The following is an 18,757-nucleotide window of genomic DNA, read 5'->3' as shown; positions in this document are numbered from 1 at the left end:
GTGTAGGACAGCCCACAGCCCACAGGTGTAGGAGGCTACGGCTAGCAGCTCATGCTGCTCCACAAACACTGTAGCGGTGTAGCTGTAGCGCCCCCCTTCTGTCCTGTGAACTAGAACTACACACTATTCGCCTTTTGGTATTGTTGGTTGGATTATTATTGGATTGGGTTTTTTTCCTACAGAACACTCTGAAAATATTGTTTTGTGCGCTGCACACTCAACTTGTTGAAATAGTATGTAGCCCATCGTGAGTTGTAAATTTTATGTGCTGCACATTAATCCCAATAAACAGCTCATTTGCAACACTGCAGGTGAGAGAACATGCCCTAAAAAGACTAAAATGCCCTTGGATGACCTTATCCCCTTATCCATTCGCTTCACACGCGGCGGTGCGCCCTGCCCGCGCGCGCACCTGGGACGCCGGCCTGCATGCGACGCCCTGCCCGCGCGCGCCGGCAATTGATATGTATTGGGAAATTAGAAGGCTTCCTCTGGTAGTTTCAGTAATTAACCAGCCAAGTCATGACAACAGTTTGTGTACTGAAGTTGATGCTGTTGATATGAAATCAAGTCATCTGTTGATATGCAGTTCTGAAATGAAGTTAGTTCTAGTTAACAGTGATGAACCTGCTGAGTCTGCTAAACCTGCTTCATGATCCTTGGGGTGAAAATGATGAAATAGAGTATGTTGGAGTAGATGATGAGCCTGCTGAACCTGCTTCTAATATTGGTTTTGATTACATTCCTGACACTGATGAAGAAGATAATGATGACTGTGATGTTGATGATGAGAAAGATTGTGATGTGGTTGAGCATATAACTGACTTAGAAAACCCCAGGATTGCTGTTGGTGTGACATTTGAAGATAGAGACACTTTCATGAGAGCTATTAGGCAGTATGCTATTTTGAATGAGGTTGAAATTGTAGCTCGTTATAATGAAGCAAAGAGGTATATAGGATGTTGTAAAGCCAAGAAGTGCCCATGGAGAATACATGCATCACAACTGCAGGATGAAAGGACATGGCAGATTAAAAAGATGTCTAATAAGCACTACTGCAAGAGCACAAGTAAAGTAGAGAAAAATTGTATGGCTAATCAATTCTGGGTTAGGGATAGAGTGATCCAGTGGTTGAGGCATCCCACAATTGGAGCTTCTACTTTGAAGAACAAGTTGGAGGAGAAGTACTTGATCAAGTTGTCCTACTGGATTGTATACAATGGCAGGGGTTTAGCACTTGATGAGATCTTTGGCAAATGGGAGGACAATTTTCACTATGCTTTTGCTTTCAAGGCAGAGATAGAGAGAAAGGCTCCTGGCAGCATAGTAGAGATAGAACCTGAAAAGGTTGGGTCCAAGATGAGATTTAGCAGAATGTTTGTTGCCTTGAGGCCATGTATTGATGGATTCAAAAATGGGTGCAGACCATATTTGGCAATTGACTCCACTGCTCTTACTGGAAGGTGGAAGGGGCAGCTAGCTTCAGCTGTAGGTGTTGATGGACATAACTGGATGTTCCCCGTGGCATATGGAGTATTTGGGTCAGAGACACAAGATAATTGGGGGTGGTTCATGAACAAGCTTGCAATGGCAATTGGATCCCCACCTGCAGAGGTGGAGCTCCCCATGCGGCAGGGTGGGGCAGCTGCCCCACCTACCGTCAGAGAAGATTAACAAGACCCCTTCTTCCGGCGAGCCGGCAAGCCACAGAGGAGCACTAGAGCGGTGCCGCAGCAGCCGGCGGCGGCGACCGTCACCTGTAGCTGCAGAGAGACAGTGAGGTGAGGAAAAGGCCCAATAAGCCCATTAGGCGTTGAACCGGCCCAAGTGCCCCATCCCAAACCCTGCTCACGCCTCACGCTCACGGGATCCCTGCTCACTGGCCGCCGGCCCCATCCCCAATCCGCGCCGTCACCGCTGCCAAACTGGCCGCCGCCCACCACCTCCATGCTCCAGCAGTCCGGCCCAGGCGCCCAGCGGCCCTCCTACCCGGCCCCCGCTACTCCGCTAGGCGCTCGCCTATTGCGTAGCTGCGGTGCTGCCTGCAGGTGCAGGCTGCATCCGCCGCGCCAGAACTGCACCCCGCCTCCTCGGCCGGCGGCCGCGGCATGCGGCTAGACACCCAGTCCAGACCGCCAGGCGCTGCTCTCAGCTGCTGCCTGCTCAGCTGACTGGCTCTGATGGTGGACGAGGATGGTCCCAGCGACACCAGTGAGCTGATGATAGGCGCTGGCCATGGTCATGGGCGTAGCCGGGGAGGCGGGGTTTACTGAATTCTTCTTCAAATTTACAGGTCAGCAGGCCCGGTACTAAACGGCTTGTACTAACCGGTACTAAACTGCTGGCTACGCCAGCAGCTAGGCCGAGCAGTTTAGTACCGGTTGGTTAAACGATTTTTTCTTTTCTTTTTGATGCTTTATATTTGTTCTCTTTTCCTTTCAATTTCAATTAATTAGTATTAGTAGTCGTATTCGCAGCGGTTTGTGTATTCGTACTCGTACTCGTATCTAGAATTTGTATTTGTATATGGAGCAAAAAAAATAAAAAAATTATATACATACATGGATAAAAGAAATGTTAGAAATTATATACATACATGGATAAAAGACAATAATATTTACAAGTATGAATTCTCATAAGTTTTTTTCGACAAATTCTTCAATAATTCTAATCATCTGCATCGTCATCGGCACCGGCATCCTTCTTACGGCGTTTGTTGAGTTTATCAGCTCGAGCCACACTTATCATTAGATCGGAATGGAATTCACCTTTTGGATTTATCACCTCATCCAACAGGAATCCACAGAGTGCTTCTTGAATTGCTCTGATTCTTTCCGGTTCGATGAGGTTCTCTTTCATACTCCAAATCTGTCAACAATAAATAAACACCAATAGTTTAATTTAGTACCTGCATGGAATTAGATACAAGAAATTGTTACTAATGTTATACGTACTTCGAAGTTTTCTTGTGTCACCCTCTTGGTATCTCTGCAAAAAAAGTGCATGTGCTCACATACGTAGTATCCGCAGAGGTTGGTTCCTTGGTTCTGTCTCAAACACTATATACATATATACATATTATGAAATATTCATGCTATTTGAATAAATGAAAGTAGATGTGCGATATTCGTACCGGCTTGTTATGGTTGAATTTAAGCTCAGTCGGTGTTGACGCGACTCCTAATTGTGTTTTGAGGAACCGAGACCATGCCCTTTGCATGATGTCTACGAGATTTTGATATAATTCTGTTGGCTTATTCAAGGAGTCCCACACAGTAACTCGGGACCGATCAATTTCGATCACAAGTAGGATCCAGTGGAGACTGTTGATACATACATATGGATACAAGAAATGTTAGATATATACACTTATTGGCTAGTTGAAGTGACTCAAAAAGTGAAAGGACTCACTTGAAGTTGTACGGCAAAAGAATGAATGTGCGATCGTGCTGCCCTTCTAAGAACATGACTAAATTATTCTCGGCCCGATTAGGATATTGGCGTACACACTCCTCATGTATAACATTCGGATCTATGAAGCCAACGTTGTAAATCCCGCTCTTCCGGCATTCTTGCATTTTCATCCTGCACGATTACAAATAAAAGGAGGGAATGAGAAATCTAAACGACTTAGTAGAGCTAGAGTATACAATTGACAGAAAACACTTACATAGACCATACACTGACGAGGGACTTGTCTAGGGCGTCTTGATGGAATAGAAACAAAAAATGGTCAAAATCAATCCAAATGTCATCCATTCCCCGATAGAAATGGGTATGTTTAATTCGAGAAGCTAGCATTATATACCCCTCTGCACATGCTTTCAAGTACCACTGATGTAACTCACGCATTCTTGTTGGTAGGGTGTCAATCAACTCTGGCCACATCAGAGGTTCCCCCAGTACAAATGGCTTTCTTCCTGCCCCTTGGTGAACCGGGATTTTTTCCTGACCTAGGAGCTGAGCTTTTGTGAGGTTCGTTTCCTTGACAAACTCAGCAGTAGTTTCATCCTCTTTTGAAAGCACTACTAGAGGGGGTACGCTTTGTTTGGGTTGTTCACCGAGCTGGGGGACTTGGTTGTACCTCCGATTACTCTTCTTCTCCCATGATTTTGTAATCGAGCGGTCGTAGTCCGACATCAATGGAGGCTTTGGTTGGCACATCATGGATAGATAGAATTTCTTCCCTGCAGGATCCACTGGTTCCTTTGGCAGAGGCTTCTTTGGCTTCGACTGCTTGCGCACGTCTTCTTGCGCCCAAGCATCCAATTCCTCTGGAGTCATTTCGTAACCTGACTTCTCTGGCGCGGGCTTCTCTTTCTTCTTTCGTTCTTGGGTCTTCTTATATCTTGGAGGTGGCGGTGGCGGCACCCAAGCAGATTTCTTCTTCTTTGCGGGGCGAGGAGATGGCGGAGGCGGACTAACTCTAGTCTCCCCGGAAGTGGCCGGTGACGGAGATGGACTAACACTGGGGTCCTGGGCTGCGGGCGGTGATGGTGGATCCACACTGGGCCTCGGAGACCCTTGAGCAGCTGGCGGTGACCTCGGAGACGGGCATCGATCCCTTCTTGCAATTTTTATTTACTGATTTTTCAAACAGATCCAAGTGTGGAGGGCCTGTCCTAGTTCCTCTTCTCCATCGCCTCCAGAGATCTCGAGGTCGAGGTCTTCCCATCCTTTCTCGACCCGGTCAACCATGACTCTAGCATATCCTTCTGGAATCATCATGCCATGGATTGTCCTACCTTGAATAGGGACTTCAGCAACCCCGTGAGCGACTACTTTCAGTTTTTTCCTTAGTGGAAATAGAAGCTCACAGGGGGTCCTCACGGTGATGTCGTCCACGGGGTAATGTTCCGCAACCGTTTCCTCTCGATCTGCGGCTGGGTGTTCCGTTGAAGCGCAACGACGCTGCGAGCCGACGGGGCTAGTCTCCAGCTAAGCCGTTGATCTGGCTTCTGGTGGCTGCTGTTGGCTAGCTGTAAGTGCACCTTCGATCGAAGCAACCCGTTCTTCTAGGGCACACACCTTCTCTGCTACTTCAACCTTTCTTCTCTGTCGACTTCGATACGTCCCTACTTCGCCACTGAAGCCATGCTTCCATGGAACTACGCCCATGCCTCTCACACGTCCTGTGTGTTCCGGTGTGCCAAGAGCGTACGTCAACTCGTCTTTCTCTCTGTCTGACTTGAAGCTGCCTTCGGACACGGCCTTTAGTGCCACATCGAGCCTATCGGCCGCTTCCCTTATGGCATCGCTAGTGACGAATGGCCCATCTTCCATATTCAATGAGCCTCCATGAGCGTAGAAGTAATGTTTTGCTCGCAACGGCTAGTTGAAAGTCGCTGGTATGATTCCTCTGGCAACGAGATCATCTTCCATCTTCTGCCATTTCGGAATCGCCGATGCATATCCTCCTTGTCCAAGATGATGGAAGTGCTTCTTTTTGCTCGCATTCTCCTTGGCTTGGGCTGTCTTCTTCTCGCTATCCTCAGACGACTTGTACTACACGAATGCCTCCCAATAAGGACGTTGATTCTTGAAGTTTTTCTCGAAGTACGGCATGAGTCCCTTTTTAACATAATCTTTGTTCAAATTTTTCTTGAACGTCTGAAAAGCAATAGCCATCTTCTTCATGACCCAATCCTTAAACAGCTGTTCTTTGTCCTCCGGAAAGGTGAAGTGCCATTTGACATCTGCCCATAACATTTCTTTCTTGGTCTCGGGAACGACGTCAACATCGATATATGTGGCTTTACTTTTCTTCCATAGCTTGAAGCTAATGGGAATGTGGTCCCTGACATAACATCCACATTGATTCACCACCGTCGTCTTCACAACCTTCGGAGACTTTGGTTCACCGTTAGGATTCAATGAAGTGATAATAGTGTGCCCCTCCATGATTTTCTTCGATCCTCGTTTCCGTTTTGGTTTCCTAGTCGATCTGGATGCCTAAAAAATATGTATTTAGTACGCATTGTACTTACATACAGAATTAATGCGTATGTTTATATATATAAGCACAAATTGTATATACCTCTGCGCTATCATCTTGCACAGTCGTTTGTTCTATCTGGTTATCATCGCCATCGCCAGTATCGTTAAGGTATTGGCTGCCATCGTCCTCGGCAGCATCCTCTTCGTAGTGGTGTGTGCCCGTACCAATTATGTCCGCAAGAAAGGCCTCGTCGTCATCACAGTGAAAGGGTTCCATTTCGTTTCCTATGTGAATCAACATATGTTTGATATGCAATTTTGTACTAATTGACAATGTATAAAAAATTTACAAGTGCACCTTCAATAAAGCCGTACAACGCATACAAAATCAAAATTTCTAAAATTTACATCATATACATCTTATATAAAATGTGTCCTGGAATTTTATAAAATGTGCCCTGAATTTTCTAAGATTTTCTACTAATACACAATTCAATCTAAGCAATATAACTTCAATAAAGCTGTAAAGACATGAAGATTTTTGTACAATATACCTAAGAAATAATTTTCCATACATTTTCCATAATTTCTCGTAATTTCTCTACATTTTCCATACATTTTTCATAATTTTCCATACATTTTCCGTAATTTTCCATACATTTTCCAAAATGTTCACAAAGTTCATAAATATCTATAGACATTCCATCGATTTGAACAAATTTCTAACAATTTCATCAATTTTCTGCAAAATTGTAACAATTAAATAGCTTTGCTGACGTCAGCACGTACTCGTGCTGACGTCAGCCCCAGTTCTCACAAATGGCGACAGCGGCAGTAGCGGCGGCGGCGTTGGAGGCGGCGGCGCCCGAGATTCCGGATCCCCCGGACGACGGCGCGGATCGAGCGGCGGACGACGCGGAGGATCGTCGGAGGGCGCGCGGCGGACGGCGCGGAGGAGGGCGGCGCATTCGAGGCAGCGTACGTCGGCGCGCGCGGATCGTGCGGAGGTGGCGCTGCGGATGGCCCGAGGCAGCGCAGGAGCCGGAGGCGGAGGGGGCCGGGAGCCGCACGGCTGTAAGCATCTTGGCCTTGAGTATGCTGTGCTTTGAGACATATCTATGGATTCCGTTTGAGCCGTTGTGCTCTTTGGTTCTTTTTCGAGTTTGCTTGAGTTTCTCCTGTTTACCTTTCTCGCTCTCTCGTTATATTTATGTTTGTGTTGTCATCAATCACCAAAAAGGGGGAGATTGTAAGCATCTAGGCCCTCTAGGTATGTTTCGGTGATTAATGACAACCATTATTGTGACTAATGAGTTTGTGCAGCTTAATGAAACATTATCGCTCATTTGGTCATATGTTAAAGAGGCCCCTCAATTTCATTATTCAAAAAGGCGATATCGGTATTCAACTCAAATATTTAACAAGACTAAGGATCTTTCTAGTCCTAAGTGTCGTAAGGTTGAGAAGGACACTTAGGTTAGTATAGGTTTTATAGTTTTGTAGAGGTCGCACTATTAAGAGGGGTTAAGGCTAAAGTAACTTGAGCATGGACATGGTCAATCAAAAATGGATGCACACTATGGTCACTCAGGTTCCTAGAAGTTCAAATAAGTGGTTTTCAACTTATATCTCAAGAATATTTGGATTTCATTCAAGACTCAAATCAGAAAAGGCAAAATCAGAAAAAGTCTATACACCGGTTTAACCGACGACTCCATTTTTCTATACGTCGGTTAAACACAGTTAGCAGAGTCTGGGCAAGTTCATACACCGGTTAAACCGACGATATTTGAAATTAACGTCGGTGCAGTTGTCCAGAACGTTGGTTTTTCAGGGTGTTTCAAGTTATATACACCGGTTAAACCGACGCTATTTGAAATTAACATCGGTGCAATTGTCCAGTGAGTTGGTTTTTTCAGAGATTTCAGAAGTTATGCTCACCGGTTAAACCGACGATGGATTTGAGTTAACGTCGGTGCAGTTGTCCAGAGAATTAGTTTTTCAGTTGATCAGTGGATAACTACACTCACCGGTTAAACCGATGATATGTCGGTTAATCTGCCCATGTTGTAACGGCTAGTTTTCCAAATGGGCAGTTTACATTCATCGGTTAAACCGACGATGACAATTGGAGGACCGTCGGATTAACCGGTGTTGCGTACTTTTCTGGCAGCTTTTCTCCAACGGCTCTATTCGTGTGAGCTGCCTATATATACCCCTCCAATGGGTCATTTTGCTCTCTCTTGACACCAGGCAACATTCATACACTCATACTATTGTTGAGAGCCACCTTGAGCTTCATCTTCCACACATTTGTTCATTCAATCATTCAAGAAGCAAGACTAAGGACTTGAGTAGAGAGAAGCTTGTGTGCATCCGTTCTTGGTGATCAGTTCTTGCTCAAATGAATGCCCTAGCTTGTTACTCTTGGTGATTGGCAGCACCTAGGCGATCTTGGTGATTGAGGTGTTTCTTCCGGAGCTTGCCAAAGATTGTGGGAGCCCGAAGAAGTTTGTACGTGGCTTGAGCTCCACCACGCCAGGATGGTGAACGGAGACTCTTAGTGAGCGCCGTCATCTCGGTGACATGGGAGGTGACAAGACTCTTAGTGAGTGTCACAACGTGGATTAGGGGTGTGTGCCCACTCTTTTCTTTCAAGCACTTACTTTCATGCAATTATTCATATGCTTGACCTTATTGATCATAACTTTGCTCAACCTTGCTTAGTTTCATATCTTGTTGTTTTCTTTATAGATTGTGTAGTTTGCTTAGTTAGCCGGTTAGTGAATTAAGCCTTACAGCGGCCCAATTCACCCCCCTCTTGGTCCATCGATCCTTACAGCGGCGGCGAACGGCGGCGTGCGCGCGCGAGGAGGCGCTGGCGGCCGGCGTGGAGATCGGGGGCGCCCGCTTCCGAGGAGGAGAGGGCCCGGCGTCGCGGTGGAGGAGGCAGAGGCGCGACGGGGCGTCGGCGCTGAGACGGAGGCGCGGCGCGGCAGCGGAGCGGAGGCGGAGTGGCGACCGGCGGCAGCAGCAGCGGCGGCGAAATCGATCTGGGCGGAAGCGAGAATTGAAGGTCGGGGGGCTGTGTTATATATATAGGGGTGCCACTTTAGTACCGGGCCAAGGCATCGCCCGGTACTAAGCTGGCGCCAGCGCAGATTAGTACCGGGAGCAGCCACGGCCCGGTACTAAATGGCCACATTTAGTACCGGTCAAGGGCATCGCCCGGTACTAACGTGCCCCATCTGGCGGGAAAATTTTCATGTAGCTCTTTAGTACCGGGCTAAGATTCAGCCCGGTACTAAACAACTAATTAGATAGCTCTTCTGTTTTCTTTTTGAGTGTTTTACATGTTGTTTATTCATAATAAATTAATTATAAATACAAATATATGTTGTTTTCACCATGCAAAATTATATTTCTGTATTATAGGTCACTATGTTGGATATATTTAATGTGTATGCATTTAATTTATCATATTGAGTCCAAATTTTTTTATATCTATTTCAATTGTGTTTTCTCTGCAAACTATTATATAAATGCATAAAAAATTTAAATCTCAGTTATTTCATACATGTTAATTAAACAGTTAATTAAATAGATTTTCTGTTTTTTTGGGTATTTTATCATATATGTGCATGCACTTAATTAAATAGATTTTCTATTTTAATTATGTTTATCACATTGAGTATGCACTTAATTAATTTATCATATTGAGTCTAAATTTTTTTATATCTGTTTCAATTGTGTTTTCTGTGCAAACTATTATATAAATGCATAAAACTTAAAAGATAAGTTATTTCATACACCATATATTACATCAATCACTTGGTTACATGAACATGAAAGTATAACATAATGATTACACATTATTGTTTAATGGAACATTGACAACCTTTCTTTTTACGAATGTCCCTTGATCATGATCGAGGCGTAAGTAAGGAGCGTCCTCTTTGGACAACAGGATGCTAGGGTCAACATCGACAGAGAATGGAGGACGGTCATAAAACTGATCAAAGTCTTCTGACTTGTCCGAAATGTCTTCAACTCCAACGATTTTTCTTTTTTCTGGAAGAACTATGTGGCGTTTTGGCTCGTCGTCGGACTTGCCTTGATTTTTCTTAGGTTTGCTTGCCATGTCCTTCACATAGAAAACCTGCGTCACATCCTTGGCGAGGACGAATGGTTCGTCTTTATATCCAATCTTTTTGAAGTCCACTATTGTCATTCCATACCGGTCTATCGTTACACCGCCACCTCCTCGGTTCACCCATTGGCATCGAAACAAAGGAATCTTCAAGGGGCCATAGTCAAGCTCCCATATTTCCTCTATGACACCAAAGTAGTTGTCCTTATTTCCATTATGGCCTATTGCATCAATACGCACACCACTATTTTGGTTCGTGCTCTTTTCATCTTGGGCTCTTGTATAAAACATATATTCATTGATCTCGTATCCTTGGTATTGCATGATTGTGGCCGATGGTCCCCTAGCAAGCCATTGTAGTTGTACATCAATCGTGCTGTCACCTATGAGTTTTCTTCTCAGCCAAACCGCAAAGCTATCTATGTGATGACGTGTAATCCATGCCTCAGACTTCCCTATGTTTTCATATCGGACAATATTGATGTGCTCATCCATATATGGGGCCACGAGGGATGAATTCTGTAGAACGGTGAAATTTGCTTTGCGGATTTCACTTTCAGGGATGTGCATATTAGATTTCTTACCTAGTGTGCCTTTTCCTTCCAATCGCCCATCATAGCGTGACATGGGGACCCCAATCGGACTAAGTTCATCAATGAAATCAACACAAAACTCAATGACCTCCTCTGTTCCATAGCCCTTGGCGATACATCCTTCTGGCCGAGAACAATTCCGAACGTACTTCTTTAAGACTGCCATGTATCTCTCGAAAGGGAACATATTGTGTAGGAATACATGGCCTAAAATGTTTATCTCTTTCACAATATGAACCAGGAGGTGGGTCATAATATTAAAGAATGAAGGTGGAAAGACCATCTCAAAACTGACAAGACATTGGACCACATTATTCTATAGCCTTGTGAGCTTATTTGGATCGATTGCCTTCTGCGAAATTTCATTAAGAAAGGCACATAGTTTCACCATTGCTAATCTTACATTTTCTGGTAGAATACCCCTCAACGCGACAGGAAGCAATTGGGTCATCAAAACGTGGCAATCATGAGACTTTAGGTTTGTGAACTTTTTCTCTTTCATATTAATTCTTCCCTGCATATTCGAGGAGTAACCGGACGGTACCTTCATACTGTTCAAGCAATCAAATATGCTTTCCTTCTCTTCTTTGCTGAGAGTGTAGCTAGCAGGACGTAAGTAGTGCTATCCATTTTCTCTCTTCTCAGGACATAGGTCTTCTTGTTGTTTTGTTTCTTTCAAATCACGTCTTGCTTCTAGTGTATCTTTTGACTGCCCATACGTACCAAGGAATCCTAGCAGGTTCACGCAAAGATTCTTCGTCAAGTGTATCACATCGATTGCGTTGCGGACCTCCAGGACATCCCAATATGGGAGCTCCCATAGTATGGACTTCTTCCACATTGGGGCATGTCCGTTTTCATCATTCGGAACTTGTTTGCTTCCATGGCCCTTTCCAAACACGGCATGGACATCCTTCACCATCGAGAAAACACGCTTCCCGTTTCGGAATATAGGCTTAGCACGAGTTTCTGGTTCCCCTTTGAAATATTTTTCTTTTCTTCTAAAGGGGTGGTTGAGGGGAAGGAATCGACGATGACCCATGTACACGACCTTCCTACAATTTTTTAGATATAAGCTGTCGGTTTCTTCTAGACAATGAGTGCATGCCTGGTATCCCTTATTCGACTGTTCGGACAAATTGCTAAGTGCAGGCCAATCGTTGATGGTAACAAAAAGCAATGCTCGCAGGTCAAAATTCTCCTGTTTGTACTCGTCCCAAACACGTACACCTTCCTCCTTCCACAGCAGCAAAAGTTCATCAACCAACGGTCTTAGGTACACGTCAATATCATTGTCCGGCTGTTTTTGGGCCTTGGATAAGCACCGGCATCATCATGTACTTCCGCTTCATGCATAGCCAAGAAGGAAGATTGAACATACAGAGGGTCATAGGTCATGTACTGTGACTACTGCCCCACTCGCCGAATGGATTCATTCTGTCCGTACTTAAACCGAACCTTATGTTCCTTGGGTCGTTACCAAAATCTGGGAAATCTCTATCCACGTTTCTCCACTGGGACCCATCCGCAGGGTGTCTCAGCATCTGATCTTGCTTACGCTCTTCTTTGTGCCACCACATCAATTTAGCATTGGATTTATTTCTGAAAAAGCGCTTCAAACGTGGTATTACTGGGAAATACCACATCACCTTAGCAGGAACTTTTTTCTCGATGGCCTCCCCGTCGACCTCACCAGGATCATTTTGCCTGATCTTGTACCGTTTTGCATCACAGACAGGACAAGCATCCAGTTTCTCATATTCTTCGCCTCGATAGAGAATACAATCATTAGGACATGCGTGAATTTTCTGTACCTCCAATCCAAGAGGGCAAACAACCGTCTTTGCTTTGTATGTTGTAGAGGGCAGTTCATTTCCCTCTGGAAGCATGTTCTTTACGATTCCAAGTAGCTCCTCAAATCCCTTATCGGTGACACCATTAGCTGCCTTCCACTGCAGCATTTCAAGTGTGGTACCCAACTTTTTAAGCCCCTGCTTGCAATCTGGATACAATAATTTTTTGTGATCCTCCAACATCTTCTCAAACTTCTTTGACTCCTTTAAAGTTTCACAGTCTCTTTGTGAATCCACTAGAACCTGACCTAATTCATCAGGTGGTTGGTCTTCTGCTGCATTTTCTCCAGCCTCGTCCATTTCTTCAGCATCGTCCATGGGTTCCAGGAGAACACTCTTTTCAATATCCAGAAACCATCTAGAAGAAAAAAAAACTTTGTTTCGGAAAATGTATATGATGGTAACCTCGACCATGCGGTGATGACAATGCCTTTCGGGGGGGACACGGTGTGGTACAAGGACGTCACCAATCGGCCAGTCGTAGCACCAACATTTCCGGTTAATGGGAACACAACATTTGGCACATGCAGCGTGCTCGTTGCTATGCTCTCAGTGCAACAACGGCCACGCTGACTGCGTCAAATGCTGTCTTCGTATCAATCGGAAGTGCTGGTGATGCGACCAGCCGATTCGCGGCATCCATATAGCGCATAGTGTTTCCCCGAAAGGTAGTGTCATCACTATTGGATGGAGATTAACGACGTATACTTGTTTCGAAATAAAGATTTTTTTAGCTTATAGATAGTTTCAATGTGAGCCTGAATAAATACATCACTAGAGTGTCAAAATAATCAATTCATAATAAAAAAAATCTATTATAATTCTTTCATTAGTTCATTATAAAAAAATTAACTATCCACATTATGGTTATATCTACTACAATCACATGTTTTGTCTATACTCATTCTAAAAATTTCTACTATCCACGTGCTCATCTGAATCTAAAAATAAAAAATGTGCTACGGTCATTTGTAATATATAGAAAATGATTGAAAAATATGTCTATAAATTTTTTATATTCAACCTAGCCAATAAACCTACTCCCACATTCAAGTCATCGGTTCTATATATTTCAAATCATTGCATAAATCAAAGAAATCATACTCATCCTCACTATTTCTAAAAGTCACAAATTTCTCTAAATATAGAGCATAAAACGAAGAATAAAGACTATCAATGAAGAGAGGATGAAGTTGCAAACCTTTGGCGTACTTGGATAAGTAGAACACTCACTAAAACTAGAACAAATGGCGGCAACTCTCTAAGGGAAGAACAACCCCGAGCTCGAGCTTCTCTGGTGAAATGGCACTGGCTCGGGCTCGGGGAGGAAGAAGGGTGCCAATTTATAGTGGGCACATTAGTACCGGCTGGTGGCTCCAGCCGGTACTAACGCGCCACATTTAGTACCGGCTGGTGGTTCCAGCCGGTACTAAACTGTCACTAGCTATCGGTGGCGGATGTCAGAGCCTGTCGGTGGCGGACTTTAGTACTAGCTGGAGCCACCAGCCGGTACTAATAGGCTCCCAGCCAAGGCCACTGTTCCTTTGGCCCGGTACTAAATTTGCACGTTAGTACCGGCCAAAGCCGTGACCGGTACTAACGGCCGCAGACGAATGTGCGTTTTTCCAGTAGTGAGTGCTCGTGTCCGTAGTGGCTACGGGCGGGCATGTGCGTGGTCGCTTTGTACACTTACGTATATACACGCGTGTTGAGCCCAATGCAAGGTTACTTTGGCTCCGTGCATGCATTAACATGCATGTCTGCGTCAAGAGATGCATCGAAAGTATTTGTATTCTAGTGGTCGTAAGAGTCTCGGTAGCATCTTAGATTCTGGATTCGACTCCTCATGAGAGCGAATATTTTAGAATTTTAATTCAGTGTTTTAGGCGACGTTTTGCTTTCAAAGATGTTCATAGATATTGAGTTTGCATAAGTGTGTTCATAAGAGTGAGTGTACGTGCGTTGTGAGTATCTAAGTTTATCTACGTTAACTAAGGCAGTCATAGTGCATTTCAGTTTTTTTATAATCGTAACGCTCATCTTTTGTAGTTCGATAATCAATTAATCATATATAAAGCATACCGAATCTGAGTAACTCAAGAGTTTCTCAGGAGATATTGTAGTCCCCTCAGAGCACCGTGGTCCATGAATTATTCTCATGTTCCAAATATGGCCTAATGAGCAAAATAGCTGAATTTTTTTAGAAAATAAAGCATCATCTGGAATTAATAATGCAGGGATATATACTATAGTATATATTAATTATATACTATAGCATCATCTGGAATTAATAAAGCATCATCTGGCCTAATTGGCTCTATGCATTTTCCAATACAATAGTTTTTTTTACTCGATATTGCTTTAATTAGATGGATCTCATTACAAGTTAAAACAACACTCTTTGTGAGATAGAATTTGAATGCTAAAACAACACTTATTATGAGAAGGGAGTACTACTTTTTCTTTACTTCTTTTACGAAAAGCCACCATCTTACACACACAGAGAGAAAGAAGAGTATGTTCAGGTTTTTCTATTAAACAGGAGGGGTTTGGACCCCTACTGGTTAATTAACCCCTACTGGTTATATATGAATTTTGGTAACAAAGAGAGTTTACAAATTAAAGGGTTCACAAAACAAAGAAGGGAACAAAAAATGAGTGAAATCACAAGAGGTTGTATATCCATTCCGTCATCAATGATGCTAGTGAACTCTTTGCTCTTAGGATAACTAAGGCAAAAAAAATTTGAAGATAGAGAAAGCATGCTACTGGCTTTGGCTGTATATTTCTGGAGATGTAGTCACTCCGAGTTATCCAAATGCTCCAGCTTAGAAGAATGATAACTTCCATGAAAAAGGATGATCTTAGTTGGTCACGGAGACCGGACACCACAACTTCTGCCGTATCCGAGAGCGGAGCATCTCCAACAGATTACTCATCCCTCTCCCTAATACCAAAAAATTGATGTTTTGGTGATGGAGGTGCTTCAACAGATTACCATTCCGATCCCCATTACTTATAAGTTTTTAGTAATCACAAAACACACCTCTCTCTTACCTAAATGAAGGGGATTTCCCCTTTACCCTATTATTGGTGATTGAAATTTGCAGCAATCATTACCTAAAAAAACAAAAGTAGCTATTGGTAATGAATAGAGAGAATATTTAAGGTATGAGATATGAGTAATCTATTGGAGATGCTCTAAGCTCAACTTGTTGCTAGTAGTTTCTTGGAAAGGAACATTGGAGGAAAAGATGTACATATTTCCCCACATTATCTCCACAAAGGATGTAGTTGTATGACTGCAATATCATGTTTTTGCGTCTTAGAATATTTCTAGTGCGGAGCCTATCCTTAAAGAAGCCAAAAGAAGATTTTATAATAAAAGCTTGGGAGGAGAAAGGCAAATGTAGTAACTGATTGATGGAGGAGCAGGGTAGGCTCTGAAAAAGACAAGTAGTATGTACGTGTAGGGTACACGCGCGCGCACATATAAGAAAAGGTCGCCACCATGTGTGTAGTAGATCATTATATTAGGCGCAGACAGCGCCAACAAGTCGCAATGATTAACGAGCGGAAATAGCGTGACAGACAAATCAATAGCGTGACAGACAAATCAACACACACGGACTAAACAAATGCATCGCGTCGGGAAATTCAGAGTAATGAACAAAAACGCCTGCTGCTAGCTTAGCTGGCCTGTCCAGTAGTACGTCCTCGTATTTCTCGTTGCATCAACCGGTGGCTTAATCTATGCATATGCCAACAGATACTGCTGTGTGTGTTGATTTCTATTTATTTATTGTATTATATTTTTCTATATTCTAGAAATATAGAATAGAAGAATCTTGATTTGTCAAGTCTCATGATCGTATTAAGATCTATTTAAATTCGGCTCAATCTTTTTTAAGATAAGAATGAACCGAATTTAATTGCAATTAATTAGAAGAATAAAAAAGAATTACTGCATTTCGTAACTGATTTTTTCTCTCTCCCTCCCCCCTCTCTCTCTCTATATGTATATAGACACACACCATTAGTCTATTTATGAATAATGCCTCCATGTTCATATTTGTTTTTTTTCCCCGATGATCTGGTGATGTAATCTGAAGTGGAAAGAGCGAGTGTCTTCCTTTTATTAGCTTGCTTGGTTACACTAGATGCAGGCGTGGATACTACGACACTGGTATGTATATTCAGTTGAGTAGCAATTTTATTTAATCCTCCCAAAAAAAAAGAAAAAGGAGCCGGGGAAAGAGTAACAACTTTGAGCAGATCGATCGCTTAAATTTCTCACCCTTGAGGACTTGAGGTTGAGATTGGATTTTTTTTCTCCCCCTTTTGGCTTCAAGATTACTGCCCTGGCAACCGTGGTGACCCAAGGGATATATACAGAAAGGCCCAAATTAAAACAGCCAGATCCTTGTGTTGGGCTTGGGCTTCAGGTGCCAGGCAGGCCCATGACTGAATCGACTAATCCAAATGATCTAGGGCCTTTCGTTCCTTGTTCTCCACATGTCTGGGACGAGCGTGGCCTGCTGATGTAGGCCGCCGGGACGCCGGTCGTGGCATCGCGCATTGATGGACATGAGACAAGAGCAATCGATTCGGGCCCTCATAAAAATCGCAAAGGGCCCAAGGTAGAGTAGTAGTACGTATTCAGCAACACCAAAGATATCCCTCAAAAAGAAAAGAAAAAAAAAGCAACAGCAAAGATCACACACACGTATTGCCGACGCCAGGAGTGCGTCAGGGGTGACGCGCAGCGCCCCCTAGCTACCTCGGTCAGCTTATCGCCCAAGCTATAGCTGCTATAGGTAAGCGTCGCCGTCGCCGTCGCCGTCGCCGTCGCCGTGGAGAGAGATCTAGATGCGATCCCAAGGCCGGCAGATCTCTCTCACGAGCGGCACACCTGTGGCGCCGTTCTCTGGCTCCCACGCACAGCGCGCCACACGCTCCGGGTCCGGGATCGGAGTCGCCGTCGGGACGGCGACGGCCATGCGCTTGCGTCCGATCCGGCCGGAGCGGATGATGCATGCATGGCTGCCGTCGATCCCCACATTCTTCTATGGGCACCTACCAGATCATACCCAGGGGTAACCCGGCAGCCCCGGCCGCGCGTAGAGCATCACTATCTCGCATTTATATATCACCAACTGAACACATGTATAAAAAATAACATCTTTTTGAATGCAGGATATTCTCAAACACATTACATGCACTTAGAAACAGAAAAAAAGGGGTAGAATTCGAGTTGGATGACAATTGCAATCTTTCCAATGAAACGTTCTGATTCCATAATATAATATAGGGAAAACACAAGGATTTTATCTAAGGAGAGGGTAGACATAAAGCAAAGTTTCTGGGAGGTTAGACCTCATGTTCGATTTCCTCAGGAAATATGTAGGATTCTTGAAGGTCCAACCCTTTGTTCCAAAAAAATAAAAATAAAAATACATAGACCAAATAAATCCTAGAAAGTTCATCCACCAATCCTTTATTTTTATTGTAAAGGACGACTAAATTTAAATTGTCCCATCCTGTCTCATCCCATGAACCAAACGCACTCGGATAACAACAAATGTCTCAACACTATGCTAAGACAAAACGCATCCGAGTCGGATCTTTGTCGTTTATCGCTATATATCTTGGCGCGCCCATCAAACAATTAAACATAAGTTGACTTGTGCGCTCCAAAACCATCATGCAACAATGTCATTTATTTTTCTTCTAAATAATATATATCTTTCTTTTCCTTCCATAAATAATAATATCAATTATTGTCATTCCAAAAAAAATGACGTGAATTATGGGGCCAATGTATGTGCAAAGGAAAGTATGTGTATGCTAAAGTAAAGTAATATGTGGGTACAAAAGGTGGGTATAGGGAATTGCTGGTGTAAAAAGTAATATGATTTTGGTGGAAAACATGGACGAAACCAATCTCCCCCTCCCTTTCGTCAAGCTTTTTGGCATGACAAGTGGGGCCTCCGTGAGGGGTACGGTGGACCTAATCTTGATGAGAAATATTTTTAATTATTTTAATTTTTATAGTATAGATAGACTAGAAAAGGCAAGAAAGCAACGTAACATCCATAATCAATACACCATTATCAAAATGGGTAGGTTTCTTATAGTGGAACCTGCTTAGCAGGTGGGTTAAGTCTCGGGCTCGCGTATTTTCCGTGTCTGTTTCCTTTCGGTAGCAGATGACATGCCTATAA

At 43.6% G+C, this 18,757-nt stretch overlaps 1 protein-coding gene across 1 annotated transcript; it reads left to right on the top strand.

The window, feature by feature from the left end:
• Nucleotides 1-621: 621 nt before the first annotated feature.
• On the top strand, nt 622-1,674 carry LOC120672937. Its single transcript, XM_039953567.1, has one exon. The coding sequence runs from the start codon at nt 622-624 to the stop codon at nt 1,672-1,674; it is 1,053 nt and encodes a 350-aa protein (XP_039809501.1).
• Nucleotides 1,675-18,757: the final 17,083 nt, after the last annotated feature.

The sequence above is a fragment of the Panicum virgatum genome, chromosome 5N (genome assembly GCF_016808335.1).
Source record: "Panicum virgatum strain AP13 chromosome 5N, P.virgatum_v5, whole genome shotgun sequence".
NCBI classification, from domain to species: domain Eukaryota; kingdom Viridiplantae; phylum Streptophyta; class Magnoliopsida; order Poales; family Poaceae; genus Panicum; species Panicum virgatum.
Note: the sequence above shows the minus strand (reverse complement) of the source record. Positions and strands in the feature narration are given on the sequence as shown.